This window comes from Heloderma suspectum, chromosome 4 (genome assembly GCF_057233095.1).
Source record: "Heloderma suspectum isolate Gila_16-S chromosome 4, 16-S_ref, whole genome shotgun sequence".
Taxonomy (NCBI): Eukaryota; Metazoa; Chordata; class Lepidosauria; order Squamata; family Helodermatidae; genus Heloderma; species Heloderma suspectum.
This window is the reverse complement of record NC_139461.1, coordinates 218,785,881-218,806,812: the sequence shown is the minus strand read 5'-3', so window position 1 is coordinate 218,806,812 and position 20,932 is coordinate 218,785,881. Positions and strand designations below refer to the sequence as shown.

General features: G+C 38.7%; 2 protein-coding genes across 10 annotated transcripts in view; one reads left to right on the top strand and one right to left on the bottom strand.

Moving 5' to 3' along the window:
• Positions 1–20,932, top strand: part of ALG6 (ALG6 alpha-1,3-glucosyltransferase) — a 47,260-nt gene that overhangs the window by 8,384 nt on the left and 17,944 nt on the right. For all 5 annotated transcript variants that reach the window (XM_084852317.1, XM_084852315.1, XM_084852319.1 and 2 more), the window contains 9 exons: positions 5,508–5,592; positions 10,126–10,215; positions 11,035–11,123; positions 14,866–14,948; positions 16,394–16,458; positions 17,604–17,789; positions 18,284–18,419; positions 20,146–20,231; positions 20,637–20,721. In XM_084852317.1, the coding sequence (XP_084708443.1) occupies positions 5,508–5,592; positions 10,126–10,215; positions 11,035–11,123; positions 14,866–14,948; positions 16,394–16,458; positions 17,604–17,789; positions 18,284–18,419; positions 20,146–20,231; positions 20,637–20,721 (905 nt within the window). The remainder of the gene's footprint in view (positions 1–5,507; positions 5,593–10,125; positions 10,216–11,034; positions 11,124–14,865; positions 14,949–16,393; positions 16,459–17,603; positions 17,790–18,283; positions 18,420–20,145; positions 20,232–20,636; positions 20,722–20,932) is intronic.
• ITGB3BP (integrin subunit beta 3 binding protein) overlaps positions 11,475–20,932 on the bottom strand; it is an 81,875-nt gene continuing 72,417 nt past the window's right edge. For 4 of the 5 annotated variants that reach the window (XR_014790518.1, XR_014790521.1, XR_014790525.1 and 1 more), the window contains exon 11: positions 11,475–20,821. The gene's annotated coding sequence lies outside the window, so the exon portion shown is untranslated. The remainder of the gene's footprint in view (positions 20,822–20,932) is intronic. The other variant, XR_014790519.1, reaches the window with a different exon arrangement.

Genomic DNA, 20,932 nt, shown 5'->3' with positions numbered 1-20,932 from the left:
CAGCTTGTACTTCCGGTAGTTTTCGGTTCGCATACTGCTGAAGCCTAGCTTGTAGGATTTTGAGCATCACCTTGCTGGCATGTGAAATGAACGCAATTGTGCGGTAGTTTGAACACTCTTTGGCGTTGCCCTTCTTTGGAACTGGAATGTAAACTGACGTTTTCCAGTCTTGCGGCATTGTTGAGTGTTCCAAATTTGTTGGCATATTGAATGCAGCACTTTAACAGCATCATCTTTTAGGATTTTAAATAGCTCAGCTGGAATACTGTCATCTCCGCTAGCTTTGTTGTTAGTAATGCTTCCTAAGGCCCACTTGACTTCACTCTCGAGGATGTCCGGCTCAAGTTCAGTGAGCGCACTCTCATGGCTATCAGGGACATTCAGATCTTTCCTGTATAGTTCTTCTGTGTATTCTTTCCACCTCTTCTTAATCTCATCTTCTTCTGTTAGGTCCCTGCCTTCATTGTCCTTTATCATGCCCGTCTTTGCACAAAACGTTCCCTTGAGATCTCCAATTTTCTTGAAGAGATCTCTAGTCTTTCCCATTCTGTTGTTTTCCTTGATTTCTTTGCATTGTTCATTTAAGAAGGCCTTCTTGTCTCTCCTTGCTATTCTCTGGAACTCTGCATTCAGTTGGATATATCTTCCCCTTTCTCCCTTGCTTTTCGCTTCCCTTCTTTCCTCAGCTACTTGTAAAGCCTCCTCAGACAGCCACTTTGCTTTCTTGCACTTCTTTTTCTTTGGGATGGATTTCGTTGCTGCCTCCTGAACAGTGTTACGGACCTCCGTCCATAGTTCCTCAGGCACTCTGTCTATCAGGTCTAATCCCTGAAATCTATTCCTCACCTCCACTGTATATTCATAAGGGATATGAGTTTGGTACATAGTAAACAAAATTGTTATAGTAATGGATCTTAATATATTGGGGTAGAAAATTTGGAAGAACCCATACGTGACCATATTCATGAAAACCTTCTGGTAGCTGTCTTCCTAAGTGTCCGTTATAGACGTTTCTATTCAGGGAAGACCCCTTCATGGATCACTGCCTTGTTGTGGCGAAGGGGCTTGCGTAACTCAGTGAAGCCATAAGCTATGCCGTGCAGGGCCACCCAAGACGGACAGGTCATGGCAGAGAGTTCTGACAAAATGTGGTCCACTGGAGAAGGAAATGGCAACCCACTCCAGTATTCGTGCCAAGAAAACCCCATGGAACGTATCACAAGGCTAAAAGAGATGATGCCGGAAGATGAGCCCCTCAAGTCGGAAGGTGTCCAATATACTACTGGGGAAGAGCAGAGGGAATTTCCAAGTAGCGCCAGAAAGAGTGAAGCGGCTGGGCCAAAGCCGAAAGGACACTCAGCTGTGGATGTGTCTGGTGGCGAAAAGAAAATCCGATGCTGTAAAGAACAATATTGTTTAGGAACCTGGAATGTAAGATCAATGAATCAAGGTAAGCTGGAGGTGGTCAAACATGAGATGGCAAGACTGAACATCGACATCTTGGGAATCAGCGAACTCAAATGGACAAGCATGGGCGAATTTAATTCAGGTGACCATCATATCTACTACTGTGGGCAAGAATCCCTTAGAAGAAATGGAGTAGCACTCATAGTCAACAAAAGGGTGGGAAAAGGAGTACTGGGGCACAATCTTAAAAACGATAGAATGATCTCAGTACGAATCCAAGGCAAACCATTCAACATCACAGTAATTCAAGTCTATGCCCCAACCACTGAGGCCGAAGAAGCTGAGGTTGATCGGTTCTATGAAGACCTACAACACCTTCTAGAAGTAACACCAAAAAAAGATGTCCTCTTCATCATAGGGGATTGGAATGCTAAAGGAGGAAGTCAGGAAATCACCAGGATAACAGGCAGGCATGGCCTTGGTGTACAAAATGAAGCAGGACAAAAGCTAATAGAGTTTTGCCAAGAGAACACGCTGATCATAGCAAACATTCTTTTCCAACAGCACAAGAGGCGACTCTACACATGGACATCACCAGATGGTCAATATCGAAATCAGATTGATTATGTCCTTTGCAGCCAAAGATGGGGAAGCTCTATACAGGCAGTAAAAACAAGACCTGGAGCTGACTGTGGCTCAGATCATGAGCTGCTTCTTGCAAAATTTCGGCTTAAATTGAGGAACGTAGGGAAAACCACTAAACCATTCAGGTATGACCTAAATCATATCCCTGATGAATATACAGTGGAGGTGAGGAATAGATTTCAGGGATTAGACCTGATAGACAGAGTGCCTGAGGAACTATGGACGGAGGTCCGTAACATTGTTCAGGAGGCAGCAACTCAATCCATCCCAAAGAAAAAGAAATGCATGAAAGCAAAGTGGCTGTCTGAGGAGGCTTTACAAGTAGCTGAGGAAAGAAGGGAAGCGAAAAGCAAGGGAGAAAGGGAAAGATATACCCAACTGAATGCAGAGTTCCAGAGAATAGCAAGGAGAGACAAGAAGGCCTTCTTAAATGAACATTGCAAAGAAATCGAGGAAAATAACAGAATGGGAAAGACTAGAGATCTCTTCAAGAAAATCAGAGATTTCAAGGGAACGTTTTGTGCAAAGACAGGCATGATAAAGGACAAAGAAGGCAGGGACCTAACAGAAGCAGATGAGATTAAGAAGAGGTGGCAAGAATACACAGAAGAACTATACAGGAAAGATCTGAATGTCCCTGATAGCCATGATAGTGCGGTCACTGAACTTGAGCCGTACATCCTCGAGAGTGAAGTCAAGTGGGCCTTAGAAAGCATTACTAACAACAAAGCTAGTGGAGATGACAGTATTCCAGCTGAGCTATTTAAAATCCTAAAATATGATGCTGTTAAAGCACTGCACTCAATATGCCAATAAATTTGGAACACTCAACAGTGGCCACAAGACTGGAAAAGGTCAGTTTACATTCCAATTCCAAAGAAGGGCAACGCCAAAGAGTGTTCAAACTACCGTACAATTGTGCTCATTCAAGAACTACCAGAAGTACAAGCGGGGTTTCGAAGAGGCAGAGGAACTAGAGATCAAATCGCCAACTTTCGCTGGATCATGGAGAAAGCAAGAGAATTCCAGAAAAACGTCTATTTCTGCTTCATTGACTATGCTAAAGCCTTTGATTGTGTGGATCACAACAAACTATGGCAAATTCTTAAAGAGATGGGAGTACCAGACCACCTTGCCTGTCTCCTGAGAAACCTGTACGAGGGTCAAGAAGCAACAGTAAGAACCAGACATGGAACAACTGATTGGTTCAGAATTGGGAAAGGAGTACGACAAGGTTGCATATTGTCACCCTGCTTATTTAACTTATATGCAGAGTACATCATGAGAAATGCCGGGTTGGATGACTCACAGGTTGGAATTAAGATTGCCGGGAGAATTATCAACAACCTCAGATATGCAGATGATACCACCCTAATGGCAGAAAGCAAAAAGGATCTAAAGAGCCTCTTGTTGAGGGTGAAAGAGGAGAGTGCAAAAGCTGGTTTGAAACTCAACATTAAAAAAACGAAGATCATGGCATCTGGCCCCATCACTTCCTGGCATATGGAAGGGGAAGAAATGGAAGCAGTGACAGATTTTACTTTCTTGGGCTCCAGGATCACCGCAGACGGTGACTGTAGCCATGAAATTAAAAGACGCTTGCTCCTTGGGAGGAAAGCTATGGCAAACCTAGAGAGCATAGTAGGAAGCAGAGACATCACCTTGCCGACAAAGGTCCGTCTAATCAAAGCTATGGTTTTCCCAGTAGTAATGTATGGCTGTGAGAGCTGGACTGTAAGGAAGGCTGAGCGCCGAAGAATTGATGCTTTCGAACTGAGGTGCTGGAGAGTCCCCTGGACTGCAAGGAGGTCAAATCAGTCCATCCTAAAGGAAATCAACCCTGACTGCTCATTGGAAGGACAGATAGTGAAGCTGAAGCTCAAATATTTTGGCCACCTAATGCGAAGAGAAAACTCTCTGGAAAAGACCCTGATGCTGGGAAAGACTGAAGGCAAAAGGAGAAGGGGGCGGCAGAGGATGAGATGGCTAGATAGCATCACCGATGCAATGAATCTGGACTTGAGCATGCTCCGGGAGAGAGCGCAGGACAGGAAGGCCTGGAGTGCTATGGTCCATGGGGTCACGAAGAGTCGGACACGACTGAACAACAACAACAACAACAATTCAGGGAAGAACTGACCCATTTGAAAACCTTTTCTCTGACTGTCCTTTCTTGTCTGTTCTCAGTTCTAGCTACAAAGGGACAAATTATATGCTTTTCTGCTGCATGTGTGAATCACTCAAATATAGATCATATGAAATAATTATAGATGACTTTCCTATATATAAAATATATGCTATGGTCCATGGGGTCACGGTCGGACACGACTGAACAACAACAACAAATAGATGACTTTCCTATATATAAAAGAAACTCTTCAATCTCCATGAAGTTAGAGTCAATACCTTAGCAGAAATAAATGTGTGCTTTCAATAGCTAATCAGAAGTGACAGGAAGTGAGTAATCTGTATGCCTTGGTGTTTAATGTGATAGTAACACAATTTGATTGTTCTGTGGTACTCATTTAAAAAGAAACCCATGGAAGTTTTGCAATGATAAAAAATTGCATGAAAAATTAGAAGTACTTCTAAAAGTGTAGTAACTAGGAGAAAAATGGAGTGACTCATCTTTCATTGTTTATAAATAATGGCTGAAGGAGAAAATTAAGTGGAGAACAATTCCCTTTAGCCAAAGTGGAGAATAATTCTGGAAACTGTATTTAAATATCAAACTGATCTTCAGCTTCAACCCAGATTTAGAAATAGAGACTTGGAAAAGAAATATATAACACTGCAAATAGCTGTTTATATAGGGCCTAAAAATGAAGACGAAAATACTACTAGAGCATATGATGGAAAGATAAGTGGAAATGTTTAAGGATCATACTTCTAAGGAAGCCAGGTATTATGGGTTAGGTTCAGAGAAGCTTGAGTAGAGTTCTACTAATGTTATAGGGCTTTCCCACTACACTCTTTTGTGCACCTGCAAATCTGCTCTTGAAGGTCAGAGGACTGGAGTTTTATGAGATGGGGCATGGAGAAATGTGATGGCAAGGGGAAATCACTCTGACAAGGCACCTTAGGACCCAATTCTGTATGATTAATATTTTATATTTAATAATATGACAAAAGGTTTGGTTTCTGTGTCTGGAACAACTGAAGAAGAATATTCCTAAAAGAAGTATTCAGCAAACTGAAAGTATCCTACTTCTAATACTACCCTAAAATGTCTTTCTCTTCTTGAAAAAGATTTATTATTGTAAAAGAACCTCTGACGTAGATATTGGATACACATTTATTATAGGGATCATCTTCATTTTCAGATGAAGTAGCTGAAGCAATTAGTAGAGAAAAACAATAGACTAATACTAAGTAATAACAGTACTAATAACAATGAATATGCTAATTTATAGAGTAACAAATAAGCTTATATATCCCATATTTTTCTTTTTTAGGTGAAGGAAAACCACCTATGTATGGAGACTATGAAGCTCAAAGACACTGGCAAGAAGTTACCTACAATCTGCCAGTCAAACATTGGTATGCCTCATTTTGAAAATTTTATTCCCCCTCATATAAGGAAAGAATAATTTTGGAGTGCATGTGTAGAACACCTCTGAAGCTAATAGTACAACCTTATGGAGTTTACTCAGAATTAAGCCTCACTGTATTCAGTGGAGCTTAGTCCCAAGTAAGTGTGCATAGGATTACAATCAATTAACCATTCTTGAAATGACTCAAATCAAGTTTTTCATTATCACATACAACCATGTTTATCTCAAAATACATCATTATAATTAAGTAGTTTAACATTTAATACCTGTATTTAAAATGTTTTGAAAATATTGGGCAGAGTAATCCCAAAAAGATGAAAAATCATATTATAGTTCCTGCCTCTTTCCATTTTAAAATAATAATGTTATCTACTGCCACTGAAGTTTAGCAAACCAGTAACAAAATGAACATCTGAAAACTATTTCTCAGCTTGTCCAGTTAACAACCTTTTCCAACTATTTATACAGAATTGCAATTGATGTGTCATTTCTGAAATCTGGAGTTGAGGCAGTGGCTTTCTGATTTTCACATCTCTGGCCTTACATTGCATGTATCTCCATGCCAGATCCTTGGAGAGGAGTGCTGAGCACCTCTGTGCCGCTGCTTCTCTGCAGCAGACGTGGCAATTTGAGTGTAGCCTTGGGAACCAGAGAAGATAGCTGACAAATGCTGTACCACAATCCCATTGACCAGTTGGTGAGCAAGACCACAACAGGGAAAGACCAGGCACGTAACAAGCTCAATAGGGAGAACTGGTACCTAGGATGTACTGAACATAGACAAAAGTACAAGATAGTTCAAGTCAGGATGGGAAAAAGAGGTAGAGCATGACAGCAGTGGAATTAATAATGGAAGTACAAGGTGAAGCAGGAAGCAGAATTTATGAGCAAGGAATACTAACAGAAGAGGCTGCCCAAGGAAGGAGAGCAATGATTGTCATATCCTTCGGTTATACTAAACTGCCCAGTCTGATAAACAGAAGCAGCAGTACAGAAGAAACTCCCTTGCCCCTGCCCCGATTATAATTAATCTTCCAATAGTGGTCCCATATGTAGAACACATAAAGTCCCAAGTTCAACAATTGGCCCCTTCAGTTAAAACCAAAAGACAGTTGCAAGGCTCAAAAAGACCTCTACTGGGGAAGGTTGGAATAATCCAGCCTTCCCCAACCAGGTGCCCTCCAGATGTTTTGGACTACAAATCCCATCATTCCCAACTTGGCCAAGCTGACCAGGGCTGATGAGAGTTGAAGTGCAAAACATCTGGAGGGAACTAGGTTGGCGAAGGCTGCAGTAGATAATACTGGGATAAATGGGCCTGTGTTCCAACTCAGTATAAGGCAGGTTTATATAGTAACGATAAACTTTTGTGTACGTTTATTTATATCCATTAATGAAGAATGTAGATAAGCCATTGCCAAATTGTAGGAATGTGTTTATGTCATCTGAATGCTTGGATGGTATGGGTGGGGGAAAAAGTTGCTTAAGAACAAATTGTTTTTGAAAGATTAATAAGGCACTAGTGTTTACAGCCAAGGGAATGACAACCAAAGAGTGCACTTGTCTGTCATCAAAATGGAAGACTACGATCGGCCAATATATGCATCTGGTTTAATTATGGAAATGTATAATTTGTCCTGCATATATTAGTTTATATAACAGGGTTATAACAATGTGGAAAGTGCAATAGGAAACAATTTCATCATAGTTGGCTCTGCTGCAGGATCCACTGTACTTGTGACGGCGGTGGCATTTTTAGAAAGTTGGTCCCAAAAAGTCTTTGCCTTTGAAGAAGCTTCAACATTAACATTATTCATATATTCTCAAATGATATTGCCATGTACTTCACGTTCACTCCCTTTGTTCAGAAGCAAAGTATATTAAAAGGGTAGGCAGTAAACTAGAAATGTGATTTGTATGTAGTTTTCCTGCATGTGGTTTTTCTGAGCCAGAGGCACAAATTTAAATCTTTCTGCCTTCCCTGTCTTTCTTTGGAGCCCATGCATATATTTATCAAAGACAATCTTGACAGTATCTTTTCTTCTTATATTGCCAGTTAGAAAAGTGGCAGTTCTTACCCCTTTTTTCTTATGTCTTAGTGGAATCTAAGACCAAATAAGAGCACAACGCATGATGAAGTGAGTGAGATATTAACAACAAATTGTAGAATATTAAAATCCAAATGAAGGGGTTAAACTATCCTGGCATGAGAAATCTTGAACAGTGGGATTAAGGGGTAGAGATGCAGCTTTAAGAAATATGATTTATCATGAATTGTTCATAAGATACTTCAGGCTGCTCATAAGGTATTCAAGAAATATCATTTATCGTAATAAATGTCAAAAGTTGGCTGCCTTTGAGTGGATAGACTGGAAAAGCTAAGAACATGCCCCTTGGCAATTATAAAATACTAGTCACTCTGTTTCACGGAGATTTAAAGGTTCTGATGTCTTATTTTTGTAACTTTTATTTTCATTGAATAAAACCTTCTGCCTTTCAACTTGAAGATGTGGCTAAATTCTGACTGCTCTCCACAGAAACATAAGTACAGAAGGGTCATATGAATGAAAATCCTTTGCCATTGCACTTTACATACTTCCTCTAGAGGTTACTTTCTTCGGCTGGTTTAGAGGGCCAGTTTTACTTGGTATTACTGATATGTCAGAGTAGGTTCATGACCCTTGTCACCTATTGTGTTGACAACTTAAGTCACAGTTGCTGTTAAGGTAATTTTAGTTTTTAGTAGGAACTTCTTATCCTTCTGCAAGTCAACAGTACCATCTGGTTATGCTTGATATGGAGTAACCTTTTTTTCCCTAAGCACAGTGCTTTATGTTTGCTGACAAGTGCAGTTGGTCATTCTTCTTGAGCTCAGATGCTTGAGCTCTGTGCTTTTCAAGAATTAGAATTAGATCTAGGATTCCCTTAAGTAAGGGGCACTCTCTGTTGAAGATTGCAAAGCCACTAAGTCTGCAATCCAGCATCCACTTAACAAGGAATAAATCCCATTCACCTCCATGGACTTACTCTGGAGTAGTCATAGAATCGCACTGTAAGCAAACATAAGTTGAGTAGCAATGGATTTCAGATTAACCGTATGTGACAATAGTTATTTAACTATTAACTATGCAGCAACAAATATAACAAGACCAATAGCTTATTCCCATTGTCGCTCTGTAATCTGCTAGTGACAGAAATAGGGTTGGATCCAATGGTGTCATTCCGGTGATGGAAAAAGTTCCATCTGCAGAACCAGGATGGGGAGGTAATTTCCTGCAGCCCCCCATGCACCCGCAAAATCTCTCCTCTGGGGGGCTAGGGAACCCTCTGGAGCAGATTTTCAGGTGGCACAAAGGGCTGCAGGGGAAAACAGGAAGAAAGTCCCATTATGCTGGTGAACTTCCACTAGCGTGACATTGGGTTTGACCCATAGAAAGTGCTCACCAGCTTTTGTCCAAAGCTGATCTTGAGATAAGAAAAACTTCCCTGCAAACATTGTATGTATTTATGTATTTATTTATTTGGGGTGTTTTTACCCCACTCTTCAGCTGAAAAAGGCTCCCAGAGTGGCTTACAAAGATGAATATAAGACATTATAGTTTGAATACTTTTTACATGAGTTTTGTTTTGCATTCCCAGATCTTCATTCCCTTTTCTGCATACATTTTCAAAGCACATCCCGTACTTATGGCAGGCTAATTGCCAGATTACAGATGCCATCACATTAAAGCCACCCAAGGATCTGGTTAGTTGATGATCCTGGCATAGTTTGTATCTAGTTTCAGATTACTGCAGAAGATTTCAGGACAAAGGCTGGTCAAACTGAGGAAAAGAGTCTAAAGTGTGTATTGCTGCTTGGAAGAGAACCTTGCATCCTTAATAGAATCTGTTACAGTAGAACTTGTGAATCATGGTGTTCAGAACAATAATTACTAAAAGCCTTTTAGCCCAGTAGATTTTGGATTATTTTAGTTCTGTTTCCTAGAAACGGATATCTACTTCCCAGAACAATTCCAGCTAGTCATAGGCACAAATTTTATATCCTCCTAAATCTTACTGCTTCCTCTTCTGTCTTACGACAGACATTCGCACCTGTGCATCCAAGGTAACTATGAACTCACTTCTTTTTATTAAAAAAAGGAATCTTCAACAAAAATAGTGGAATGTTTTGTTTTTTAAAAAAATATATTTAGTGTTATGTTGAAGCTTGTTTATATTAACAGCAGACTTGCATATTAAATCAAAGTGACACTGACCCAACAACAAAGCATGGATTAACTCTGGGTTGTTTAACCACTAAGCAACCCAAGTTTCCAGCTTTGGACATCATGAAACAACCCAGGAAGTTAATTGAAAGCGGAAATATGAGCATATGGGAGGCAGCGCGTGTGCTTGCTGCCACTTGGCCCTGACAACCCATGATTTAAACAACCCAGAAATTGCCACCATCATGTGCAAACCAGGTCACCAGATATAATGAAGGCTTATATTTATTTCAGGGTTTCATTTTGTTTTTCAGGTACCTCAACACCAGTGACAATAATTTACAATACTGGGGCCTTGATTACCCACCTCTTACTGCTTATCACAGTCTTTTGTGTGCTTATGTGTAAGTTAATTATGTAGCAATTATATAACAGTTGAAACAGTTATCTTAAGTGCATCTTGTTTCCTACAAGAAAGAGAAAAATGCAGATTGATTCTGAGGCTCTTTGCAAGTCTGAGAGTTCTGAGGTACACACAGTGGTTCCACATCCATGATAGGAACATCTCTGTGCATGTATCTCCTTCAGTGATGTAGTGAATGGGGAAGATGACGCTGGCTGAAAGGTATGTTTACCACTCAGCATCACCTTGGATTGGGGTCACATCTAGGAATTATGTGAATTACTTATATGTTTGCAGTTTTGCTTTAATTTAACTATTTTTTAAAACGTGCCTTTCCACTGAGATATGGTTACTATGATGAGCCCCAGTTGGCAGCATATTTCTGAACACTTTTAAAGGGAGTCCCTGATAATGCAAATGTAGTAATAAAGCATAGATATTACCAAAGCACTAATGTGACCAGGTCATGTCTTAGTTGGGGGAGCTGCTGGTACACCAACAGAAATTGGTGAAAGGCTCTGCGTGGTATGTAAATCTGGATTTAAAAGCAACACCCATGCTGTGAACCTGGTCTTTAAGTGGCAGTGCACTCTTTTCCATAACTAGTTGAATTGTCCAATGAACCATTCCAGCAATGCTGTACTACAATATATGAAAATGAATTATTTTCAGTTCTCTTTATTGCTGATAGGTGTGTAATTACTATTGAAGGAGGTAGAATCATGATGAGAAATTTGGTCCAATGTGTATCGTCTGTCTTGTTAATAACTAGCTGTTGAGGACTGTCTACTTTTTAATGTTCTTATACTTTGTTTTACAGAGCAGAGTTAATAAATCCAAGTTGGATTGCTCTGCACACATCTCGTGGGTATGAGAGTCAGCTACATAAGTTATTCATGCGGGCAACAGGTAGAACATTCTATTTTATTTTTCAGTATAAACTCAAAAGATGTTTGATCCAATCCTATGCTCTGCAGTTCAGATGGTCCATGTGAGGGGTGTTTTTAGGGTGCAAGGAGAGAAGTAATTGTAATCTGGAGTGGCATCAGCCCCCTAACAGTAATGCAACTTCATGAGGATAAAATAATATAGCAAGAGAGATGGTTTGAGTTATAGAATCAGGCTACGTGACTCTGAATGAGTCTCCAGGGATGGTAGCAGACACTTTTCTTATTACTTGGGATGAACTTGCTCACAGACCCATTTTTAAGATCAATTTGACTGGAAGGCACAAAAGACGGGGCTTTTTTGGTGGTGGTCCCATACCTGTTGAACTCCCCCCCAAGGGATATACACTTGGCTTAATCATGACAGGCTTTCAATGAAACCCCATCTATTTTGGGCAGCTTTTAGTTGATATGCAGGACTGAATTTTTAAATATTTAATCTATAATACTGCTGGTTTAAAATTGTTTTATTATTACTCAAATTAATTCTATAGGAGTGTGCAGCTGGCTGTGAATTGTTTTAAGTTGCTGTTTTTAGGAGTTCTTTTATTGTAATAGTGTAGTTTTATTTTTAAGTTTTATGTAACCTGCCTTGTGAGAGTTTTGCTTTAAAAGGATGCATAGAATTCTTAAAATAAATTAATTAATGAATTAAAGGCAGTATAGTAACAGGTTGCTCATTTGACATAATAGTTTTGCTAATTCCTACAATATAAGTATAAACTTTGATAGCACATGGATGTTTATAGCAGTTATTAACTATGGCTCTTCTCTGGCATATAGTATTAAACGAGGTAGAAGTTTGGAGTGACCAGGCGTGGTTCTAAATTTCATTCAGATACGTTTTTGTGCTAGTAAGTTAGGTACTGAAAATCTCTTTGCAAATGTTTGCAACTTTCAAGAAGTGGTATATAGAATAAGCCCTAAAATTAGGCACTGAGTAAGTTTGAGAAAATTATTTTTAGAGTTTTTAGAATTTCATGGCTATTTTCTATTAGCTTTTAAATGTAGCAGTTTGAGAGGATGTCATATTGAGGGCTTTTTAATATTGAAGTAAGAAGGATATATATTTTAAGAGTCACTGGAATGAAGTAGATGCTAATATACTTGTGCAAAACCAAATATTGTGAATCAGTACTTCCATTATTATATAATAGCTTCTCCAAACCTCTTAAAACTTTCTAGTGTTCATATATACAACTGTAAAATTCAGTACTAATTTGCCTTTACAGCTTAACCAGATGGAAAAAAAAGGTGATCATTTTCAGAAGCGTATTAATTGATAGTTAATGTAGTGGTTAATGAAGAAAAATACAGACAGCAATGTCACAAGAATTACTTATCTGACAGCCTAAACAACACATTTATTAGTTTTTGTCCAGTCTTCCTTTGCTTACAGGATAGAGTGGAGTCCTGTAACAATCCCTTGGGATGTGTGTTACTGATTATCCAGGGCAGAATCAGACACTCCTCTACACCACCTCTTGTGTTGGCCACAAACCTTTCCATCTGGTCTCTAGTAATTGATTATATTTTAAAAATCACTAGAACCAAATTACCCTTGAAATGGTCTTTAATAATGCTCAAATCAACACGCTTGACATACCATTGATGTACAAACTAAGATAATGGATAGACATTCTTTTAACAATAGCCATTAAACTAGTGTATCAGGATTACAAAATTCAATACAGTTAAATGTTGACCATTAGTTTTACACATTTTAGAAAATCCTCTCTCTGTGGAACGTGTGCACAAACAACAGGCTCTGTCAAAGTAAGTACAATATTGCAGTCTCAGAGATCAATCAAACACCATGGTTGGCATTACATGAATGATCCCTGAGGAGCCTTGGGCTTGCACATTCCCTCATCCCCACTCATTCCAACCATCAGCTTCTTCCTGCCTCTTGGCAAACCATAGTTTGCCATTTTGTGTAATCTGGGCAAACTATGGCTTGAGCAAACCATAGTTTGCTCACAAACCAGGAGGGCTCGCAGTTTTGTCTGAACAACCTTTTAGTCTTGGCCTTCTAAAACACATCATATTGAGCATATGAAATAAGGCAATACTTCCACACACCCCAAGGATCTATATTGGAACCAGTGCATTTTAATTTGTTCATAAATAATCTGAGGTTAGGGGTGAGTGACATGGCCATGCTGATGACAGCAAATTATTGGTGTTTGCTGATGACACCAAATTATTCAGGGTGGATAAAATAAAAAGGAACGGCTCCAAAAAGATATCTCCAAACCAGGGAAATGGACAAATATGACAAATGTGGTCCAGTGTAAGCAAGTGTAAAGTGACACACATTGAGGCAAAAAATCCTAACTTCACATGTATGTTGATGAAGTCTGATGTGACTGACCAGAAAGGGATCTTTGGGTTGTAATGGGTATCTTGATGAAAATGTCAACCCAGTATGTGTGGCTGCTAAGAAAAAGGCAAATTCCATGTTGGGGATCATTAGGAAAGGAATCAGAAATGAAATTTCCGATAGCATAATTGCGTTATACAAATCTGTGGTGTGATCCCACTTGGAATACTGTGTACATTTCTGGTCACAGCACCACAAAAAGGGAAAAAGTGCAGAAAAGGGAAACCAAAATGATCAGTGAGCTGGAGGGACTCCCCTGTGAGAAAAGGTTACAATGTTTGCTTTTTTTTAAACATAGAAACAAGGTTTCTATGTTATAGAATTATGCATGCTGTGGTTAGGGAGAAGTTTTTCTCGCTCTCATAACAGTAGAACCCAGGGTCCATCCAATGAAGCTAAATCCAGGGTAGACAACTTTACTCCTGTATACAGTGGTTAAACAAACTATGGAATTCAGTTCTATAAGATGTAGCAATGACCATCAATTTGGATGGCTTTAAAAGGGGATTAGACAAAGTCATGGAAGATAAGGCTATCAATGGCTACTAGTCGTGATGACTATATAATGTCTCTAATATCAGAGGCACTATGCCTCTCAATACTAGTTACTTGGAAAAATGAATGGGAAGGTGATGTTGTGTTCATGTCCCACTTGTCAGCTTTCCATAGGCTTCTGGTTGGCCACTGTGGGAACAGAAGGCTGCACTAGATAGGCTTTTACTCTGGTCCAGCACGGCTCCTCTTAACCAGCAAAGCCAGTTGATTCGCAAACCAGCTAATAAAGTATCTGTTTAAACATGCCCCTGGTTAATACCAGCTATCCCATCGTGTTGGTGGGTTTTTGTTGTTTTCTTTGAACTTGAGTACCTGAAGAATTCTGTGTCATTTGGTTCTCTTCCAGCATTTTGAACATTAGTGGTGCCAATAAAGGGCATCATCTTGGTTGCTCTGCAACTTAAAGAAATGTTGTCTTTAATCCCATTAACTTCAATGGAATTGAAGCACTTTGTGTACAGGGCTAGGTTTTAACTCAGTAAAGACCCTACATATATCTTTAGCTTTGAACATGCAGGGAAACTATGGGCTTATTTTTATATGTAAGTGAAGGACATGAGTCAGAAAAAAGAAAGCAACCCATTTACTACACAGAAAGGTCTAGTACTAGAATAAGGCTTGCTGTTTTAAGTGTATGTGTAGTCTAAGGTTTGTGTTTTGAGTTGAAGTGTGTGTAGTTAATGCCTGTATCTCTGACACATGGCTTTTTAATTGCAAAAAGTTCAAATATTCCTTTTTTCTTATACATAATATTTATGTCTTGCAGTTCTTGTTGCTGATTTGCTAGTTTACATACCTGCAGTAATTTTGTACTGCTGTTATTTAAAAGAGACTTCAACTAAGAAAAAGGTTGGTGTAATTTTTCCCCACTTCCAAATAAAGCTGTTTTGTTCTTAGGTGGAAGGCAGGAATGGAGTTAGTTAATGCTGCAATATCAGAAAATAGCTCTGTTGTCATAAACTGGGTAAGAATATGTATTAGTTCATTTATAGTTAAAAACATTAACTTGAAAGCAATTACTGGAATCCCTCACAAGAACAAAATACAATGCTAGTAATGTACAAGTTGGGCTAATTTATATATGAGGATTGCAAAAGTGTAGGATGCAGCATAATCCAAAGTTTATTTACTCAGAAGGAAGGACAGATACTGAAGCTGAAGCTCAAATATTTTGGCCACCTAATGCGAAGAGAAAAGTCATTGGAAAAGACCCTGATGCTGGGAAAGATTGAAGGCAAAGGGAGAAGGGGATGGCAGAGGATGAGATGGCTAGATAGCATCACCGATGCAATGAATATGGACTTGAGCACACTCCAGGAGAGGGTGCAGGATAGGAAGGCCTGGCGAGCTATGGTCCATGGGGTCACGAAGAGTTGGACACGACTGAACGACTGAACAACAACAACAACATTCAGTTGAGAAGGATCCAACAGTGTCATGGCACTAGCACTACTGACATTGTGCAAGCATTGGTTTACACTAGTACAGTGTCAGTAGTGCTCGCACTGTGACACCATTGGATCCTTCCCCTAAAGTTCAGTAGAATTTAGTCTGGCTTAAGATTGCATAGGACTGCAGCCTTATTTGTTATTTATCATACAGATTTTTACTCCATTTTCTGTTTAAAACGCCCACGGCTGCTTACTGCATATTAAAATGTGAATGTACAAAATAACAGATAAAGAAGAGGGCAGATAAACATGATTCACAAATTAATATGCAAGAGCCATTTTAAAAAATCACACCATGGCAGAAAGTTCATTGAAGAGGGAGTGGGGCAGGTTCCCTGATAGGGAGTTCTACAGCCTGGCTGTAGCCACAGAGAAAGGCCTTGCCCAGGCCCTAACCAAATACAATGCAGGTGTTGGCAAGAGGTGAAGGAGAGCCTCTACTGAAGATCTTAGAGCATCCTTATATTTGAGAAGATGGTCCTTTAGCCTTACTTGCACTTTAGCCTTTGCTTTGTCCAAGCCAAAGCAAGTCACAGATCTTGCTATGGTTGGAGATGTATGAGGTAATATCAATTCATGCTTCCAAATTCCAAATTTAACATTCAGACATTTAACTTGGTCATGACCTAATTGAACTAATTGCACTTATGGCAGTAATAAAACATAAATTGGTGCAGTGATACACTGGGCTTTACCATTGCCTTACTTGCATCTTTTTAGATGGGAGGAATGAAATGTTTTTGCCAGTACTGGTTATATAGTATTTCTAGGGCAAGAAAAGCTATTACAAAATTAGCTGGGTTTTTTAGATGTTGAATTTTTAAAAAAATATTTCTTTCCCAGATTTCTAGTTCTCTCTGCATATTGCTTTATCCGGGCCTCATTCTGATTGATTATGGACATTTTCAGTATCCTTGTATAGTCTCTGAAGTCACATCCTTACACTTTACCAATGCAATTGATTCTCTAACCCAACACCAATCTCTTTACTATACAGCAATAAGGGATGTAATTTGTATGGCAAAGGTATGTGAACAGGAATTAATAATTTCTGCTTATTTTGTAAAATATATAGAAATGTTCACAAGATCATTGAAAAAGACATTAGCAGAACAACCCTAAACATGTCTGCTCAGACATAAATCTGATTGAGTTCAATGAGTAAGAGGGTATAGGATTGCAGCCTTACGCTACAAACCTATGCACGCTTATCTGAGAATAAGCTCCACTGAATATAGTGCAACTTACTTCTGAGTAAACATGTATCAGATTGTGCTGCTAGGTATGGGGGAATGGATTCTGTAACTAAATATATCAAATATAGGTATTACATAATTTAGCGTTCTTCTCTTATGCTGAATGCATCAGTACACATTCATTCGATATGAGGCGGATAGTATAAATATGTACCTGAATGTGAGTTCGGACTAGATGAACGAAGCACAAGTTAGATGTGTGAAACAGATTAAACACTAGATATGAAAGTCTGTTATCACCTGACATTGCCTCGAAATACAGTTCAGTTGAGGCAATTTATAGGCTGTGTTGCGAGTCATCAACCTATCTACCTGTTATTGCTAATTAAGAAAAACTTGGCCAAACTACCTATAGTTATGATAGTTGCAGCTGGCTATGGGCAAATCATGAATTTCAGGGTCTTTTATATTACCTTAGCAGTGTAGAAGCTGCTCTATCGGCACTGCTTTACTTGGAGCTCTAGTGATGTTAGAACAGGGGAGATCATGTGGGAGGCACAGTGGTGGGTACTTATCAAAGTTTGAGAACTCAGGGTACAATCCAGCCAAAATTAAGCACTTTGAAGTTACATTGATTTCTTCAATTGCAATACTAAGAACTGTTTAAACCTTCAGTCAGATTGCTATAGGAGAGATTTAAGCAATCAATAGGCCTTCAGACTTCAGCTGGGTTATATCTGTGGCATGGGCAAATCAGTACTGTTAGCAAAAGGAGATCCTCTGAAGTATTCTCTTACTATTGTATAATCTCTATAACCTAGCTCTCAATGGAATTTTGTCCTTAACATGAAAAACATATATAATTCTGTGAGTCTTGGCTTTGCTTTGTGGGGAGTGCTTTGCCTATCTTATGATTGGGACCTTTGGGGCTCAATATCATTTTGCTTAGCTATAAACTACAAACAAATGGAGCTCTACCATTCTTTGCCCTTCTTCTGCTATCTGCTGGGAAAGTGCTTCAAAAAAGGTCTGATGGGGAAGGGGTAAGTATCTTTAAAATGGTTCTGGAATGCATTTAGGCAGGCTTGCCTTGGGAATTTGTGCATGTCATTCATTTCTCGATTAAGCTTTTGGAGAAGGGATTCATGTCATTATAATTCTTTACTCCCCCCCCCAGTAGAACATGTTTTGCCTAAGTCATTAAATAACATACTAAATAGTTTTAAGAGTGTCCATCATGTATCAAAATACACACAACTATCTTTTCTCTTCAACACCTGTCATTAGTTAAGCACAGGTCACAAATGGACAACCAGATTTAGAAGATAAGAGTTTTGCATGTCTTTTTTTGTTTTGTTTTAATATGTAACAGTTTTCTTATCCCTGACCTCTTCTGCTGGTAGATTTCCCACTTTAGATTATCTACTGCATGTTTAAATCAGCTTTAAGTGTGAAAGTCCAGAAACATTTCTTATTTTCTTTTATGTAACCATTTCTTTTTCTTCAGGGCTTGGATTAATGTATTTTTTTCTTTCAGGTTACTGTTATTAATGAAACTGGGATTTACTGTAGTTGTTTCTTTTGCTCTTTGTTGGCTCCCATTTTGTACAGACGTCAAACAAATTTTACAAGTGCTCAGAAGGCTCTTTCCAGTTGATCGAGGTTTGTTTGAGGTATGCCTCATGTCCCGTCCCACCCCCCAAGCTTCTTGTAAAGGTTTTATATTTTTAGCTCCCCTGAGAAACCTTCACTTTGACCCTTAGGGATTTCATGTGGAAGATACACCAGAAGGCTAGTAATATGATCTGGCTTCTCTGACCGTCATTTCTTGCCAGTTATTTAATCCAGTGTTTAACCCCTAGCTCAGCTGGCATCTTCCAGGATATTATACAAATAGACAACATTTATCCCATCGTCAGATCTATAGTTCAGACGTACATTTTTCCGTTCAAATAGATTCCTTAGTAATTAACAGTGTCCTTGTACAATATTATCTGAAGGATCTGAAAAACGAATTAAATCCATTATGGGTTTTCTTTTTTCTATTCCAAAATAGCCATTGGATTGACACTTGAATGTTACATGCTTTAAAAGGCATTAAGAGTCCTGATTTGCTATGATGGAAAGCTGCAACTTGCTTTGCTGAAGTAATGCCCAAAGGTGTTGAGCATAAAGTAGATGGTTTTAGTACAGAGATGACATCTATTAACTGGTTTGCACCAGGGAGGGGGAGAAATAGTGATACAACTCTGCAGCAGACTTGCTTCTGAAAACCATTAACATCCAGAGCAGTGGTGCTGGTACACTGGAAGAAAAAATTAGGATCTTATTCCACAGTTGTATGTTGAGGTGTTACACAAAATGTGAAGTATATAGAAATTCACAAGCCAAAGAACTGTCAACCAATTTGGTGTGTTTACAGGTGCATTTTATGCAGGGGGGCGGGGCGGGTGTTTTTACACAGTACTAGGTTTTAGTGAGGGAAATCTACATTTTATAATAAAGAAACTTCACACAATTTGCCCAGGACAGCTCAGAAATGTAGGTCTAATGTTAGCTGAAATATTTTCAGAGCTGGCAGAGGAATGACTGCTTTGGATATTAAGCTGGATAAACTGAGAAACTGTCTACATAAGCAATACACAGTAAGTTTAGACTGGGGTGCCTGTGACAGGTTCTTTGAATTGGTTCCCATTTACAGAGATGCCTACAAATGCTGATAGTTGTAAAACTTTGCTGGCTATTAAGAAGGCATCTTATATGTTTGTGGATGCTGCCAAGCACTTGTCACCTTCAGCAAATTTGCAGTGTGTGTTCTGTATGCTTGTAAGTGAACAAGGAGGGATGGCTCAGTTGTTGGTAGTAGCTTTCTTGCTGTTATGTCTACACAGCTGTGATTCAAGCAGCTGTTTAGGGATGAGTTTCATGAGCATGCTAGCTGTGTGGTTACAAATTTAATTTGGAAAGTGATCCTAGCACAACTGCTAATGTCTTTAGACTTCTTGATTTATTAGGGGTTAACTCTGTCATTGCTAGCAACTAGCAAGCAGAGCTAAATATGTTCTAGTCAGAATGTGGCAAAATATAGCGTGGCTTCACATTTGGAAAAAAAGTTTCATGTTTCTCTTTTTAAAAAAACAAACAAACCCTGATAATGTCAGTTTATAGATGATTTTATAACATTCATGATCCATGAGCTCCTGTATTAAAGAACGTACTTATGTTAATTGAAGGTTTGTTTTAATCAAATGTTGTCCATAATTTTGACTCAAGATGGCACAGATGCATTTAATCTCAGATTCAGATATTCATCCATGCAAAAAGTCTCTGCCATTCAACAAATATATAATGCCCACCAGTGGCAAAAAAATTTATGCAACACGTTAAATATATTTTCAGGATAAAGTAGCCAATATTTGGTGCACCATAGATGTCCTTTTCAAAATAAAGGCAGTTCTGTCAGCAGAAACCCAGCTTAAACTAAGGTAAGTGAGAATAAAAATCCTGAGTTGCTTTCAGTTTGAATTGCACCTCTGGAAGAATTGCGGTATTTTAAAACCATGTAATAACGTAAGATTGTTCAAAAATCTGTATAAAAAAAGAGTTGAGTAAACAGTTTGTAGTTTAGAGAGCTTGAGCTACAATTTAATAAATAAATAGTTTCATACAGCTGCCTTCTGATTGTTTAAGAACTTGTGAGTTTACAAATTAGGACATGAAAAATAGGAAACATTACTTATTTTTCTTCAATAAGTACAAAAGGCGATCCATACCAACTGTTCCTAAATAAATCAGAACTGTTTCAAGCTGATTCAGGTCTTTAAGAAGGTGAACCCAATGTTATTGAAATCAGTGTTTTTAATATGATACAATTATTATTTTATTTTTAGCTTTGTTTTAACTTTCCTGACTGTACTTCCCAGCTGCATAAAACTCACTCTCCAGCCTTCTCTCAAAGGATTTAAATATGGTTTGGTAAGTGTATGACATATTCTGTATTTAAATTTAAAGTTCGTAAGTTTTAAAATAAATACGAAGTCCATCTCCTTCTTTCTCTTCTTCATCCCTACTATGCCTGGATAGAGAGGGAGAGGAAAATAAAAAAGACAGATAAGGGAAAGGCAATTCCACACACTAACAATCGCTACAGGCCCAGAACTGTTAAATGTATGACCAAAGACATCTA